Source organism: Terrapene carolina, unplaced genomic scaffold, assembly GCF_002925995.2.
Source record: "Terrapene carolina triunguis isolate 2854851 unplaced genomic scaffold, T_m_triunguis-2.0 Scaffold111, whole genome shotgun sequence".
NCBI classification, from domain to species: Eukaryota; Metazoa; Chordata; order Testudines; family Emydidae; genus Terrapene; species Terrapene triunguis.
Window position 1 is genome coordinate 28,855,213 of NW_020664462.1, and position 16,461 is coordinate 28,871,673.

General features: G+C 39.9%; 1 protein-coding gene across 3 annotated transcripts in view; it reads right to left on the reverse strand.

Moving 5' to 3' along the window:
* Positions 1–16,461, reverse strand: part of WAC (WW domain containing adaptor with coiled-coil) — a 109,450-nt gene that overhangs the window by 54,752 nt on the left and 38,237 nt on the right. For all 3 annotated transcript variants that reach the window (XM_024223511.2, XM_024223505.2, XM_024223517.1), the window contains 4 exons: positions 8,524–8,630; positions 7,428–7,543; positions 7,223–7,335; positions 3,990–4,298 (listed from right to left, as the gene is read on the reverse strand). In XM_024223511.2, coding sequence (XP_024079279.1) covers positions 3,990–4,298; positions 7,223–7,335; positions 7,428–7,543; positions 8,524–8,630 — 645 coding nt within the window. The remainder of the gene's footprint in view (positions 1–3,989; positions 4,299–7,222; positions 7,336–7,427; positions 7,544–8,523; positions 8,631–16,461) is intronic.

Below are 16,461 nucleotides of genomic sequence, written 5' to 3' on the forward strand. Positions count from 1 at the left end.
CTCTGTTGCTTTTTACAGATCCAGACTAACACAGCTACCCCTCTGATACTTGGTACTTAAGGGTTGTTCCTGATGAGAGATAGACAAATTTCAGGAGATGAATGTCCTGTGGGCAGGTATGCTCGTGCTGTGGTAGAGTTTATGGCAGTCCCAATGAAGTCCAATGATTGCATGGGGTTGAGGATTGATTTCTCAATGTTGATGTTGACTCCCAGTGAAGCAAGGAAGTTGAGGTTGGTGCATGGGCTTCTTAGTGCGATTTGGCAGCCAGGAGCCAGTCGTTGAGGTACAGAAAAACAGAGACCATAACACCTGACATAAGCTGCTACTACGGAAAATATTTTGGTGAAGACTCTGGTAACGGTAGCTATTCCAAAGTGAAGTACTTGGTATTGGAAATAGTTGGTGCCCACCGTTAATCTGAGAAAACGTCTGGGCAGGGTGAATGTCGATGTGGAAGCAAGCATCCTTCAAAATGAGAGCCATGAACATGTCTTTTTCTAGAGATGGAATTATCGCTGCCAACGTAACCATGCAACACTTGAGTTTATGAATGAAATGACAGAGGTCAAGGATTGGTCTCCAACTGCCCTCCTTTTGGGGAATCAGGAAGTAAATTGAGTAGAATCCTATTCCTTGATATTCTAGTGGGTTGCGTTCTATTGCTACTCCTTGTAATGAGTCGTCGACTTCTTGGATGAGAATATTGTCACGAGAGTGGTCCCGAAAGGGGTGGGGAGGAGGATTTTGGAGAAGTTAGCATTACAAACTTGATCATATAGCTATGGTGGATGACATTCAGCACCCATTTGTCCATTATTGCACTCCAAGCATGGAAAAAGCAACCCCCAAAGGGAATGGAAGGGTCGCAAGGTGTTAGGCTCAGTGGTTGGCGGCTCTCAAGCTTGCATCAAAAATACCACTTGGTCTGAGGCTAGGTTTGAGACAAGTGTGAAAAAATTGACCTGGCCCACCCCATTAATACAGGCCAATAATTAATTAATTAACCCACCCAATTAATACAGTCAACACTGACTCGCCCTACAGGCCACAAGCCTGAACCAAACTCAGTGCTCCCGATCAGTGACAAGCAAAGGCTATGACCAGAGAAGGGAGAGGGGCCAACAAGGAGGAGGATGGAAAGCCCCAGCAACAATAGGGTATGTGTTCATGACTGTTAAAAATATAACAACCGCTTGTGTGAAGCAATAAGCATAAGGCAATCAGATAAAATGACTAATCATGCCTCCCCTTACCCCTTTTGTGTAACCATGCCTCCCCTAACTCAAATTACATAAACACCCCATTATGTAACTGTACCCTGCCCGGAACATTTGTGTAACGGGCACCCCATATAAGGAAAAGTAACGGCATTGTCGGAAAACACCAAGAAGCCCTTCACTCAATTTGCAGCCTATTCTGGAAAGATTGCAAAAGAATGTCGGGAAGATCAGAAAGACCCTAACTCTCCTATTCCTAATATGGTTATCGCTGCATAAATGATGTGTAATTTGTTTGTGGTTTTCGGCTTTAAAAAGGCTCAGCGTACTCTGTTTCAGGGGAGCGGTATCTGACTGCTACCCCCAACGCGTTGGTATGTATACAATAAACGGGCCTCAGGCTTGAGTCTCTGATCAAAGTGGACGCGTGGGTGACTTTTTCCACAACACAAGGAAGCCTTTGAGGTGGGACCAGGAAACGAGATCTTTGAGTCTTTTGTCATTTATGTGGCAGTTCATAAGGTCTCTGATAAAACTGAGAAGGCCTGTACGTTTGGGCGGACGACGGGCAGTAGAACTTCTGTTTCAGGGCAGGAGTGTATATTTCCAACAAGCGGAAGGTAGTCCTGGAGTCTTTCATTATATGTAAAGACTCATCTGTCTTTTGATTGAAAAGATGGGATTCATCAAAGGTCCTCAATGGTGTTCTGGACCTGCACAGGAAAACCAGAAGCATGAAGCCAGGACTCCCTACACAACATCATAGCTGTAGCCATGGCCTTGGAGCAGGTATCAACTGCATCTACTGTGGACTGGAGAGCAGTTCTGGCTAGAAGTTTCCCTTCCTTGATGAAGGCCTAGAAATGGGCACAATCTCGTTGTGGCAGGGTACTAGCAAATTCCTCCAACTTAGTATAATTCAGGAAGTCATACTTAGCCAGGAGAGCTTGATAATTGGCCATCCTGAACTATATACTGGAGGAAGGTAAGACTTTCCTCCCCAGAAGACCAAGATGCTTCCCTTCCTTTTCTGCAGGAGTAGCTTGAAGGTGTTGCTGTTTAGACAGGTTGCTGCAGAGTTCTGCAGAGAACCAATGAGTTTGGATCAGGGTGGGAGAACATGAATTCTGATCCTTTGGTCAGGACGTACTATCATTTCTCTGATCCTTTAAGAGTAGTGGTACACATGACAGGGGTATGCCATACATTTCTGGCTGGCTCCAACATGGCATCATTCATTAGGAGAGCTATTCTCACCAATGCCAACGTGTGAAGGATATCCAGAAGTTTATACTGCGAGTCTTGAATCTCCTCCAATGAGATAGTTGTTCCCCAGCAACTCTCCTTAGAAGCGCCTGAAGTCATCTGGTGGAGAGGTAGATGACAATTACATCCTCATCCGGTGAGGAGGGTGGGAATCTAGCCAGCCCTGGCAGAACCACCGGGACTCCGTATAAGATTCTTCCTCTGCTACTGGTTCCGCAAACCTGCTTGATGGATCCCTTGGAGGGAAGCAAGTGGCGACTCTCATGGATTGGGCGGGTTATAAAGGAGGATGCTGTGCCCAAGGCCCCCAAGATGGCCAGTAAGCTAGATCCACAAGAGGTTGTGGGGTTCCCCATGGCATGGGGTAACAGTGGCTCTGGGGAAGATGATGGAGTAGTTGTTCCCATGGATATGTAGGTCTCCGTGATGGTGCATAGGAACAATACAAGTAGTCCCGATGAGTATGCACAGCTCAGACGCAAGGAGTCAAGGCATGCGCACACACAAGCAATACACTAGCTATGGTGGCTTTATGCAGCAGTAACTTTGTTCCCCAAACAGTTTGTAGTATAGACACAGCCTATGCTGAACTGAAGTACCTCAGGGTCACTGGTACCAAGCACCCCTATTCCAACGTTCTCACTCAGTTCCTCCTCTCTATGAAAGTCAATTTCATTATTCATAACATTCAAAATTCCAATCTGAACAGTGTCAAGCATAAAGAGGTCCTTATCTCTGCCTAGTGCCTCTAGATGTTTCAGGAACAAACAAACAGTTAACCTTTAGGCATTTTAAGACTAATATATTATAAAGACAGTTAACAAAATTAAAGAATACCATCCATTTCTTCACAATCAAACTTCTTATATATAGAAGACTGTAACTGATCAGTTGATTTCCACAGATGTACCAGTCATATTCCCCTGTAGCACTATAGGGAAACTTAAGTAGTTTGTCACTGGAATCCCAACAAGATACTTTTGATAGAAAACGCATGGGTCCAAGATGGCTTTGAAACATTAATCCTACAGCTATGCTGACAACTGGAGTAACTGCAAAGTTCCAAAATAACATAAAAAGGATTTTAGGCACCCTTTTAGTGGAGATCAATTGAAATACTGTTTGCAGTATATGCATGTAAATGGCAAACCTGTAAGTGTCAATGTTTTTCTGAAAGATCACTCTAGTTCAGGTGAGAATTAATTCAGGGAAGTCCTATGCCTGTGTTATAAAGGAAGTCAGACTAGATGATCACAATGGTCTCTTCTGCTCTATCATCTAATTCAAAGCTCAGAATTCAAAGTTCTGTCAGATCAGCGGATTATGACAAACATGGTTTAATGTGAAACTGAATCTGAATCACAAAAATCATGACTGAATTAACTGTTTCAAGCATAGTAAACAGGAAAAACATGTTTAAATTCTAGAAGTCAGACTTTCTAACCAACAACTCAAATTCAATTTGCAACATTGAGCAGAATTAAAAATAGTTTTCTGACATACCTTTTCTATCTGTTTTCTGAGAAGGGATGGACGATGTGGGTGTAGGCAGTTTTGATAAAGTAGATGCTCCATTAGCATCAAAAGATTTCTTTGGCTGGTGATCAGATTGTAGAGAAAATGGAGTAGGAGGAACAGTGCTTGGGGTAGATGTTGGATGAACCACTGGTTTGATGGGATGTTGTACTGGAGTAGAACTACTGTGAGTCTCTGCTCTTGGCAGTCTGTAGTCTCTGTCATTGTGTCTGCTTGTCTGAGACAAAATATTCTGAGGGAGTATACTACTGGCATCACTGGAATGCTTGTCTTCCACTGTTGCAGGGTTCACAAAGAATGTTGCAATAAGAAAAAAAAAAGATTAAGTTAGAAACTTCACTAACACTGCAAGGATTATGACTAATTCAGTAGCATGCTAATGTTTAAATTTGATTAGGCTTTCATTATTTTTTTTAAAAATCTCAGCTGCCAGCACAATAGCTACTACAGCTCAGTATTGGCAAACAAGACAATCTGATTTTACTCACTGACAACATGCACCTTCTCAAACACTATTAGACCTTTGCCCAATTTAGAATTCCAGTAAAGTAATCTTGTTAAGGACAAACTATTTTGTAGAGAGTTTTCTAGTTTCTAAGGTAATTTTTAAAGATTCCATTAACACACCGACCAAAATGAAATATTTACATATGCTATATTTAATCGGAGAGACTAAATTATGGCAGACATCTCAGCGCAAAATTTTCATGTTTTATGAATTTCTCTTCTATACGCCATGTTCGTCTCCTGTTTGGTTGTTTTTTTTTTTTTTTTTTTTTTTTTTTAAAATACAACCGAATTTTGAATTCTTGTTTTTAAAAGATAAAAAAATGGACTGGAATTCAGGTTCAAGCCACTTTTGATTAGCAGAATATAAAACTTAAAACAGTATAACATATATGAACTTCTTAATTTGCATGCTGTCACATAACAGTGACTTTAATATGTTATATTGGAGCACAGAATGTTTCATCCTTCCTGACTGCTAGTTTCTCATCTGTCATGCAACCTTACCACTGGCAATGATGCAAATTGACATGAAATTCACAAAAGCAAATATTTATTGCAATTAGGGCTGTCAAATGATTTTAAAAAATTACCACAATTAATCTCAGTCTTAATCATACTGTTAATAATAGAATAGCATTTATTTAAATATTTTTGGATGTTTTTCTACATTTTCAAATATATTGATTTAAATTACAACACAGAATACAAAGTGTACAGTGCTCACTTTATATTATTTTTATTACAAATATTTGCTCCCTAAAAAAAGCTAAAAAATGATATTTTTCAATTCACCTCATACAAGTACTGTAGTGCCATCTCAATGTGAAAGTGCAATTTAAAAATGCAGAATTCTTATTTTTTACATAACTGCATTCAAAAATAAAACAATGTAAAACTTTAGAGCCTACAAGTGCACTCAGTCCTACTTCTTGTTCAGCCAATCGCTAAGACAAACACGTTTGTTTACATTTACGGGAGATAATGCTGTCCACTTCTTATTTACATCACCTGAAATTGAGAACAGGCATTCACATGGCACTGTGTAGCCGGCACTGCAAGGTATTTACATGCCAGATGTGCTAAACATTTGTATGCCCCTTCATGCTTCGACCACCATTCCAGACGACATGCTTCCATACTGATGACGGCTTCTGCTCCATAACGATCCAAAGCAAATTCATCATTATGATTCAGATGCCATCAACAGAAGTTTGATTTTCTTTTGTGGTGGTTTGGGTTCTGTATTTTCAAAATTGAAGTATTGCTCTTTTAAGACTTTTGGCAGCATATTCCACACCCCGTCCCTCTCAGATTTTGGAAGACACTTCAGATTCTTAAACCTTGGGTTGAGTGCTATAGCTCTCTTTAGAAAACTCATATTGGTACCTTCTTTGAGTTTTGTCAGATCCGCAATGAAAATTTTCTTAAATTGAACAACGTATGCCAGGTCATCACCTGAGACTGCCATATCACGAAATATGGCAGAATACAGGTAAAACCATGGAGCAGGAGACATACAATTCAAAGAGTTCAGTCACACATTTATTGCCCCCCCCCCTTTTTTTTTTTAAACAAGTGTCATCAGCATTTCTTCTGGAATGGTGGGTCAAGCACGGAAGGGGCATGCAAATGTTTAGCATATCTGGCACATAAATACCTTGCAACGCCAGCTACAAAAGTGCCATAGGAACACCTGTTTTCACTTTCAGGTGACATTGTAAATAAGAAGCGGGCAGAATTATCTCCCATAAAGGTAAACAAACTTGTTTGTCTTACTGATTGGCTGAACAAGAAGTAGGACTGAGTGCACTTGTAGGCTCTAAAGTTTTACACTGCACTACAGTACTTGTATGAGGTAAACTGAAAAATACTATTTCTTTTCTACAATGCAAATATTTATAATCAAAAATAATATAAAGTGAGCACTATACACTTTGTATTCTGTGTTGTAACTGAAATCAATATGTTTGAAAATGTAGAAAAACATCCAAATATATGTAATAAGTTTAAATTGGTATTCTATTAACAGTGTGACGAATCACGATTAATTTTTTAATCGAGTTAATTTGTTTTAAGTTAATCAAGTGAGTTAACAGTGATTGATAGCCCTAATTGCAATATGCAATTTTTGCATCTATTCTTCTTGTAACGTGCATTTTCTTTATATAGTGCAGCACCTGTTAAAACAGATTATATTTTCTCCAAATATTAGTATGCTGCTCACCTGCAATTTATGAAGAAACAGTGATAATAGTTAGGCCCTTTTAAGCCTCTAGTATCTTAAGTACTGAAGAAAAAATACTGGGAGAAGACTATCACAGCAGCTACAGAAAAAGATTGTGTCTTCAAGCTGAAGGACAAATGCTGCACATATAGTGAGTGAGTGATAATTACAAAAAAGGAATACTAACACGGAACATTGATATAATTGAATGTTCTAGTTGGATAGGCTCAAAGCTACTCAGACAACATCATCAGTGGGAAAGAACATTTGGAGAAGTTGTCTGTAGTTGCAATAGATTTTAGGAAAAAAATGAGCTGGGCCACCTTGACTCACTGCCACAAAAAGCACATGCTAGAGAAGAGGGATTTCTTTTTTAGTTTGGCAAAGTAAAGTACTGAGAGGAAGTATGCAACGCATACAAACCAAGAGCATTTAATTGTCAAAAAACAAAACAAAAAAAACATACTTCCACTGGCGAACCCACTGGCAGCTGTTGCCTGCATCACCTCTCTTCTGTAGTCCCTATCTTTTGGGAAACTGTTAACTGATATTTTGCTTGCTTCTTTTTGTCTCTGCTCTCTGCAAAAAATACAAATAAAGTAAAAACTCAAATCAAGTACAATGTTTCCTAGATTATATACTTTGATTAATAAATAAAAGCATATCTATACCTTTCAAGCCACTCTTTTGGTTTTTCCCATTGTGAAACTTCTGTTCGGCAGTTATAGTAGTATTTTTTGCCAGAAGAGCTGATGTGCTCAGACCAGTCATCCGCAGAATCGTAGGACTTTGAAAATATGAACAACAATGTTGGAGAAACGACTTCTTGACAGTTTTTAAATAAGTTATATACATTCTACTATATTCAAAGTTGCAAGATGTGTAGACTTTTTCCTTCACATCCACTTTGAAACACTACCAATGTACGTAAGGGACAATGTAATGTCCCTCCTCTATCACCTCCCACAACAGTACTGCTTCCAGCTGCTTCAAACAATTCACAGGTTCTCCTATCATCTTACCAACCTGACTAAATTATAGCATAAATTGAGATCTGGTGCTACATTCATTGGATCATTGTAACATCACTACTCTCTACAATGAAGTCTTCAGCATGCTAATGATTTTGGATCTTATATTTCTCCAACTGAAGAACCTCCTCAGAACGTCCAGATGATGTAAATAAAAAAATATTTAACCTTTTTGTTATATTTTAGAAAATAATATTTGGAGGATTATCTCTGTTTTTCCCCATACATCAACCAGCGTAATCACAGCAATTTTTGGTAACTGAGTGCTTGAAGCATAGGAAGTGGTGTGCACTAGCCAGTAAGCAATAAGGCTCAAAACCCTATTACTGCTTCCCATAAGGTTCCAAAAAAATAAAGAGCCTGGGGAGTTAGGTCAGTCTACTGCTGTGGAACCAAGATACTAGAGTAAAATCCTTGCCAATGATATATTTAGGGAAAGTATTTTTTTCAATTGCTATATGCCTTTTCGATTAAAACTGTCAGAGGCAAGACAGGTACATCTGGAAACCCTAATGACAATTAGCTATACTGAAACCATCTAACAACATATAACCTCTGCCAAATGCAATTTGTGATGCTGTTCCCTCCATTTTTAGTATATAAATTGCCACTTGGGTTTACTAATTCAATAAAATATGCAGAACTTCACCCTCCATAATTTAATCGAAAATAGCAAAAATTGCGTATCTAAAACCGCGCAAGGCATATTTGGACATTGATGACCATTAATACTTACTGCATCTGAAGTTTTACTTGGATTATTGCTTGGATTAGAAGAATGTGAATTTGAGCTATGAAGAGCACTGTGGTTATGTGAATTTTCTTGTGGAGAGTAACTGGTCCCTAAAACACACAAATATAGTTCACCATGAAAGTTTCTATACAAATTAAACATATCTGTATTTCAGAGCATGGAAGTATGTCAATGTTTTAATTAAAAGTGCAGTGTATCTTCTTTTTATCCTCACTCACATCCATATACTTAATACACTTCACTATGGATCTCTATTAAGGGAAAGTTTGAAAATTCCATGAACAATTTCAATCAGTCTTTGATTTACATATAGCATATATGATGCAGCTATGTGAAAATATCTTCCACGTTCTACCAATAATTTAACTATAAAATTTAAAAAAATCTATTTGTAAGATTCAATTCATGTATCTGAGTAGTTCAATCCAGATTTCTCCAGAAGAGACTCAGCTATCATCAGGCCACTAGAATTTAGGGAGCTGAAAGCAGAAGAACTGAAGCTCCAACTAAGAGAGGCCACAAAAGCAAGAGTTATCAACGGATTAAATTTGGACTAAATAACATTTTCCCATCCATTTTGATATATCAAGGTTATCTTAGATATTTGTCAAATATAAGGAAGAGGAAAACTACAATTTAGTGGAGGGATATGTTTCAATAAAGAAAGTCATAAATATGGTGGGAAATCTGAGTCATGCTGCAATACTCACAATACAAGTATACTTTACAGTATTTAATAAGATTATAAAGTATTTGACTATAAAACTGGTGTTCAATTCTAGAAGACATAATGAAGTTCTACCCTAAAAGGACTAACAGCAGCATTGTGAGATTCCATGTTTAAATTTCATAAAGAATTTGCTTAGTTTACAAGTTAAAAAAAAAATAGTTTTCTTAATTTCTATCCCTACAATCTCAGCCTGAAATCTGAAAATAAAGTAGTATTATTTCCTGACTGTACCTCCTGAGTAAATGATTATGGCTGTACAAGGATAAGAGAGGGTAGAAAATGGTACAATTTTGGGGCCCTAGTTAATAATTTTCTTATGATATACAAACCACAACAGACTCCAAATCAGATTGTTTTTTCTGCAGCACCAATGTGAGCCAAAAAGAGTAGTAAAAAAATCATCACAAACATTATTTCTACAGTGCTTAAAAGTGTATTTGGATATTAAATGAATACATATATGTAACAGATTTGTTCATTAAAAAGGCTCATTTTACATACAAGTGATAAGTCAAAGACTTATTAGTTTTATAGACACTAAATTTTAGTTTCTTCACCGAATTGTAAAAGATAGTGAAATTATCTAATAAGCTATTTAATTCCATCCCCTTGTCAAAGCAGGAATGTTTCCTGACCTATAGTATTACAGTGACATCAAGTCTCTCCATAATTATGTTCAAAACCACCTTTCCCTCAGAAGAATGATTTTAACCACCCTCCTCATTTTGCCAAAACTATACATGTCTGAAGTTTTACATATATGGTCTTGTGCCAAGGTAGACTAGTAAGTTTGAGGCAAATCAAAGAAGGCTTTTTGGAGATAAGAAATCAAGAAGCATACTTTCTGAAAAAAATAATCTTTCTAACTTTGTCTCACTGTTTCTCTAAGAGAACATCTATACTGCAGCTGAGGGTGTGATTTTGCATGTAGACACTGCCACATCCTAAACACTATTTTTAGCGAGCTAGTTAAATTAAGGATAGCACAGTTATGTCTAGACTGAAAGTCACACCCACAGCTACAGCGTACACATACCCTAAGACAGAGGTGGGCAAACTACAGCCTGCGGGATACTCCTGCCCAGCCCCTGAGCTCCTGGCCTAGGAGGCTAGCCCCCGGCCCTCCCCTGCTATTCCCCCTTCCCAGCAGCCTCAGCTCACTGCACCGCTGGTGCAATGCTCTGGGCGGCAGGACTTTGAGCTCCTGAGGCAGCGCAGCTTCAGAGCTGCAGCCTGACCCGGTGCTCTGTGCAGTGGCATGGCTGGCTCCAGCCCGGCGGCAACGCTGCCTGTCCTGGTGCTCTGGGCAGCGTGGCTGTAGTGCCGCCAGCCACCGGTGCTCCAGGCAGCGCAGTAAGGGGGCAGGGAGCAGGGTGGGTTGGATAGAGGGCAGGGGAGTTTGGGGTGGCGGTCAGAGGGCAGGGATCTGGATAAGGGTCCGGGCGGTCAGAGGGCAGGGAACAAGAGGGTTGAATGGGGGCAGGGTCCGGGGGGGCAGTCAGAAAGGATGGAGGGGTTGGATGGGGCAGCGGGGGGCAGTCAGTGGCAGGGGTTCCGGGAGCGGTCAGAGAGAAGGGGTGGTTGGATGGGGCAGGGGCCCTGGGGGTGGGCAGAAAGGTGTTGGATAGGGCAGCGGGGGGCAATTGGGGTGGAGGGTCTGGGAGTGGTCAGGGGACAGGGAGGGGTGGATGGGACAGGGATCCTGGGGGGCCATCGGGGGCGAGAAGCGGGGGGGGAGGGGTGTCAGATGGGGGGGCAGGCCACGTCCGACTGTTTGAGGAGGCACAGCTTCCACTAACCGGCCCTCCATACAATTTCGGAAACCCGATGTGCCCCTCGGGCCAAAAAGTTTGCCCACCCCTGCCCTAAGAGCGTGGTCTGGAAGATTCAAATTCAGTTTCCTTCACTTGGTCTTGAGGCACTGTTTCCATGAAGTTGATGGATAGATTTCAGAAATGTATGCAAGCTTGACCTGTCTGCATGTGACCCTACGGAATTATCACTTGTTCAGAGCCTAGCAAAGCATCCAAGTTCTGTACAGACTGAGGCTGAATTTCAGATTGGCCCTGACTACCATGTCACAGGCTCTTAGGCTTAGACTTCTGGCTTCCTTAAGTCCTATTTGAACTGCCAAGCCATTCAACTCCAGAAACCCAATGTGCAACAATTTCACTACAGATTTTTCACCTTTAATTCATGATACCGCTGTGTTAATTGATTCATTATCTACTGTGTTACCACAACAAATACATGAGCCTTTTCAAAAGGCTGGATATCTGCATTGTGAAACATTTAAAACAGGCTGTAGTTACAATGTACTGTTGCAGTCTTCTTACAATAAAATGTATCTATTTTTAAGGCAGATCTAATATTGGTTTTTTAAATTGCAACATTTTTCATGTTTCTCCCTGCAATTAGAGCCTACCTTCCAACAAAATTTTAATTTGGGAATGCTTTTTAAAAAAAAAAAAGTTGTGTCATAAACGTCAGTTAACAAATTTAAAAAAGGTTTTTTTCTTAAATGCCAGTCCTTTAAAGTGAAACTGAGTTAATTCCTTCTTGTGCAGTGTACCACACGAAAAGGTAGTGAATATTGGTGATTTTTGCACCAGCATTTTGAATTGGGTAAGACTACATTTGTCAAGGCCAGAGACAAGAATGTTACAGTAGTCAAGATGCAGGATGATGAGGGCTTGAACAAAAATTTTAGCTGTGTGGAAGGCAGCCAGAGAGATGGGGAATAGAGTCGCATCCTATTTTGTCTGTTCTCTTTTTGAATAAATCAAGGAGATCACATGCTGAGCGCAGTGGAGAAAGGAAGGCGAGAAAGTTTAAGGAGGGAGCCAAATGTGATGAAAAGGCAGTTAGGATTGCAGGTACAGGATTCGGTTAGACTGGAGAAGTAAAGATGATTAGCTAAGAAAATGACAGAACAGAAGGAGGAGAGAACAAGTCTCTAGTGTAGGAATTCAACATAGCCATGGGATTTCTGCTAGAGAACAGGAGAAGAGGAAACAGATTTTGGGTGAGCCAGGGATGGGAGTTGGTAGAGCAGATTTTGCAATGGAAGAGAGGGACAAAGAAGGCAAGGGTGGAAAAGAGTGTAGAATAGAGATGACCATGACAAAGGAAGAAAGGATGAGAGCAGAAGAGAAATCATGAACATTGATGGACTAAGAGTCATAAAAGCACTAAGTGGCAAGGTCAGAGGGACGGTGTAAGTAGGCGATGTTGAAAGATCAGGTGGTGGTCCGAGAGAGATCACCTATCAAAGGAGAGATGAGGAGGAGAGTACTGCTTGGTGAAGACCAAGTTCAGTGAATGGTCATTTTGGAGTGCTGAACCAGAACTGCAGGTCAAAAGCAATGCAAGGGTGAGGAGACAGGCAGCTATGGGGTTGGATGGGTCACCAACATAATAGTTAAAGTACCAGGAATCAGTGCAGACCAACAGTGAGAGGAAATGAGAGCCAGGAGTTGAAATCAGAGAGGAAGGCAGACAGGGAGAAGCTGGGCACAGGGTAGATGAGGGGGGAGAATAGTTTGATGCAATGCAGTTCAAATGACAAGAGTTGGAAAGGGGAGTGAGAACATGTTGGTAGCAGCAGGAATGGCATAAGAGAAGCCCGGCACCCCTGTTATGGTCCCCATTAGGGTCTCTACTTCATAGTAGGAGTGCAAACGGGCTAACTTCAGGAACTGGCTCCCATCCTGCAAGTGATACTCTGGGGGACAGTAGGCACCTGAAAAGGAACTAGGAGAAGTCCTTGGAGTTAATGTCCAGGTTACCAGAGAAGAAGAGAATTGGGCAAAAAATACAGAAGAGCAGAGGGAAAGACTGACCAGGTAGCTAGGCAGCTCTGCAAGGGAGAAAGAAACCAGGCATCCAGTCAGCAAGAGCAGAGGGGATGACCAGGCAAATGAGAAGCAAATGAAGAACAGACCAGACTGAGGGGGAAATTAAATGAACAAAAAAGAGACAAGGTTAAAAAAATACTTATATTTAATGGTCTGTAATGTGATATCTTCCTACTACCCTATTTCCCTGTAAGCAATTGCAGTAGTTGTCACAGGGGTACCTGACTGATTATGCATTCAGTGAGGAGTAATCTAAGACACTGAATTTTGAAAAACCTACACTAAAGAAAGCAGATATAACTCACCACACACAGAGAACACATGATGTTAGAAGGTGACAGTCACTTTTCATGAGCTGCAGTAATATGAAGTCAGTACGTATCTAGTTTTCCACCAAGACTAACCACAAACTCTCCCGGGGATACAAGCTGCAACCATCTACACACATAACACTACTTTTTTTTTCTACCCTGTTCTCTCATAGTTGCAGCCCAGGACATTAACCCTGGTCACTTAGTGGCCAACATCCAAGTTTGACCATCAATTATACTTCAACAAGAACTCTGTGCACATAATAGAAAGTTTTAGCTTTAAAGTTTCCTCACAGCCCAGCATTGCAATAAAACAGCATAACATTGAAGAATATTCTGAAGACTGGAATGCCAAACTTTCAGCTTCACTTAAAAAGCAGCAGGTCCAGTTTTACTACAGTGAGAAAAATCTCTTAAAAGCATGGCAGCTTCATGTTTACTAGGCTAACGGTGCAATCATGGACATATGCCTACTATTACATGTCAGTACCCAGAACAATCTTCCAAGAAAGAGCTGTTATATAACAGTATTTGTGTCCAAGCACTAACAACAAGATAAAAAGATGAGGTGTACTAGTGAGTATACAGAATTCTTTTGTACAGCATCCTTTGCAAGCATGAATACTGTAAAGCTTCCCACCACCCTGTACACTAAACAAAAATTGCTTCCATTTTGGATTCCTACTTTAACACGTCTTATTCTTAATATTTATGTTTCTTGAAGACTGAAAAATTCTATTTATCTAGTTCTGCTATATTTTCTTTATTTCCTCTTCCCCCGTTTTATATTTGATACATTCACATAAAACAAGTAAGCGTTCCATTAGTTCCTGTTACTTATTTTGACTCAACACTGATAGTAGCAAAGCTTTTGCCATAGCTATCAACACACTAAGACTGAGTGCTCCTTTCTTTGCATTTCTCCACCTATTTGAAGAAAATCTTAAATCATCACTCATGAACACTAAATCTCAATCTCTCCCACAGAGTTACTGCACATGATATACACCTCTGCCCTGATATAACACAATCCGATATAACACAAATTCGGATATAACGCGGTAAAGCAGTGCTCCAGGGGGGGCGGGGCTGCGCACTCCAGCGGATCAAAGCACGTTCAATATAACGCGGTTTCACCTATAACATGGTAAGATTTTTTGGCTCCCGAGGACAGCGTTATATCGGGGTAGAGGTGTATTGCGATCAACACCTGAAAATAATGTAAAGGTCCTTGCAGATGGGACACTCACCAAACTGAATATTTCAAGCACTCTATATTAAGGAGCAGGAGGCCCTTGATGAGGGTAAACTAGTTTAAAATAAAAAATTTAAATCACCATTTTTAATCATGATTTAAACCAGCTTCTGGCAATTTAGGCCTTAACATAGTTTTGCCATAATTTAAAATAGGTTTCTTTTAAAAAATAAAAGTGTGTTTAGTTTAAATAAAGCCTCTAAGTTAAATAAAACAAGCCAATTCAATTTGAAAAAAAAATCAATTAAAAAAAAATTAATGAATTTTTGTCTACGCTGACCTTGATGGACCATGGTTAAGGTTGAATGGAGCTTTGTGAAGAAGAGATTTTCAAAGTGCTCTAAAAATCCCCATGCATAATGACCTGAAAATTGCTATGCCCACAGAGAAGCATGGTACAGTTTGTGGTGCAAATTCAAGATCTTTCGATTCAAGGGTTCCCAAGATAGGGTCCCCTATAAAATGACCTGCTTTTAAAATTTTCAGGTTCTTGTATCTTTTTTGTCCACAATTAAGGAAAAACCGAATGAAGGCTTTTATTGTATATAATTCTACATTTGTAAGTTCAACTTTCATGATAAAGAGATTGCACTACAGTACTTTTAGTAGGTGAATTCAAAAATACTATTTCTTTTGTTTTTTACAGTGCAAATATTGGAATCAAAAATAAAGATAACGTGAACGCTGTACATTAATCACACAAACATTAATTTACCTCCACTGTGCAGTAAGACTATCCCCATTTTATAGATGGGGAAACTAAGACAAAAATGTATCTGAAGGCTTGTCTATATACAATTTTTATACTTATTTAATTAAATCTGCATAAAAACAATTTAGCTAAGATGAAGTCCCCTAGTATGGATGCAGTTACAGCAGTATAAAGGTGTTTATACTGGTATAGCTTGTTTCAGAGTGAAGGCACAGACTGCGGAGGTGTTTCGGGGGGAGCAGGAGACCTTGCTGAAGGGGCTGGGGTGGGGAAAAGGGAAGTTGAATGATGGAATAATGAGAGGAGGATGGGGAAACTTCTAGGAATTAAGGGAAACACAACAGCTGTATGTGCGCCATACAGTATAGCTACATATACAGAGAACACATGCTTTCAAAAACTTTGAAACTTCACATTTAACAAAAAGAGGAAAATCCAGAAATTAATTTACAAAAGAAGTTATGGCACCTCTGCCCTCACTCATGCTACCCCTAGGGGAAGGGTAATACTGATCACCTTTCCCCTCCCTGCATCAGACCTGCAGCATGGTAGGCAGTCTGGGCCTTACCTCACCCCTCACAGATATCTCCAGCTTTACAGCTAGAAGACTGAGTCCCCAGAAACTCTCCCACATTTGCCCTTCATTCAAACCTTCCTCACTAGTTCCACTTCTGACGAAGCCAGAGGAAAATTAAGGGTTTACCTACATGGGAAAGTTATATCTTTCCCTACATCCGTACAAGTTTAAACCATGATAATTACAACAGTATAACTTCCCAAGTTGACACTTTAGGGCATAAGAGTGCTTTTTTTCTGGTTTAGCTTAAGTTGCTTTGGAAGCAGGTTAAGCAAGCCAAAACAGCTATTCTTTTTCCACAAAAGCAGTACACACAATGGGAGTCAGAACAGCATAACTACAGCAATATAATTATACTATTATAACAGGTGAAATTTTCTTCTGTAGACAAGCCCTAACAAAACCCTTCATTAGTTGTGCATTAATGTTGTTTTAGAAGTGCTCCACACCATTCCTATACACTGATCCCCTAAACCTT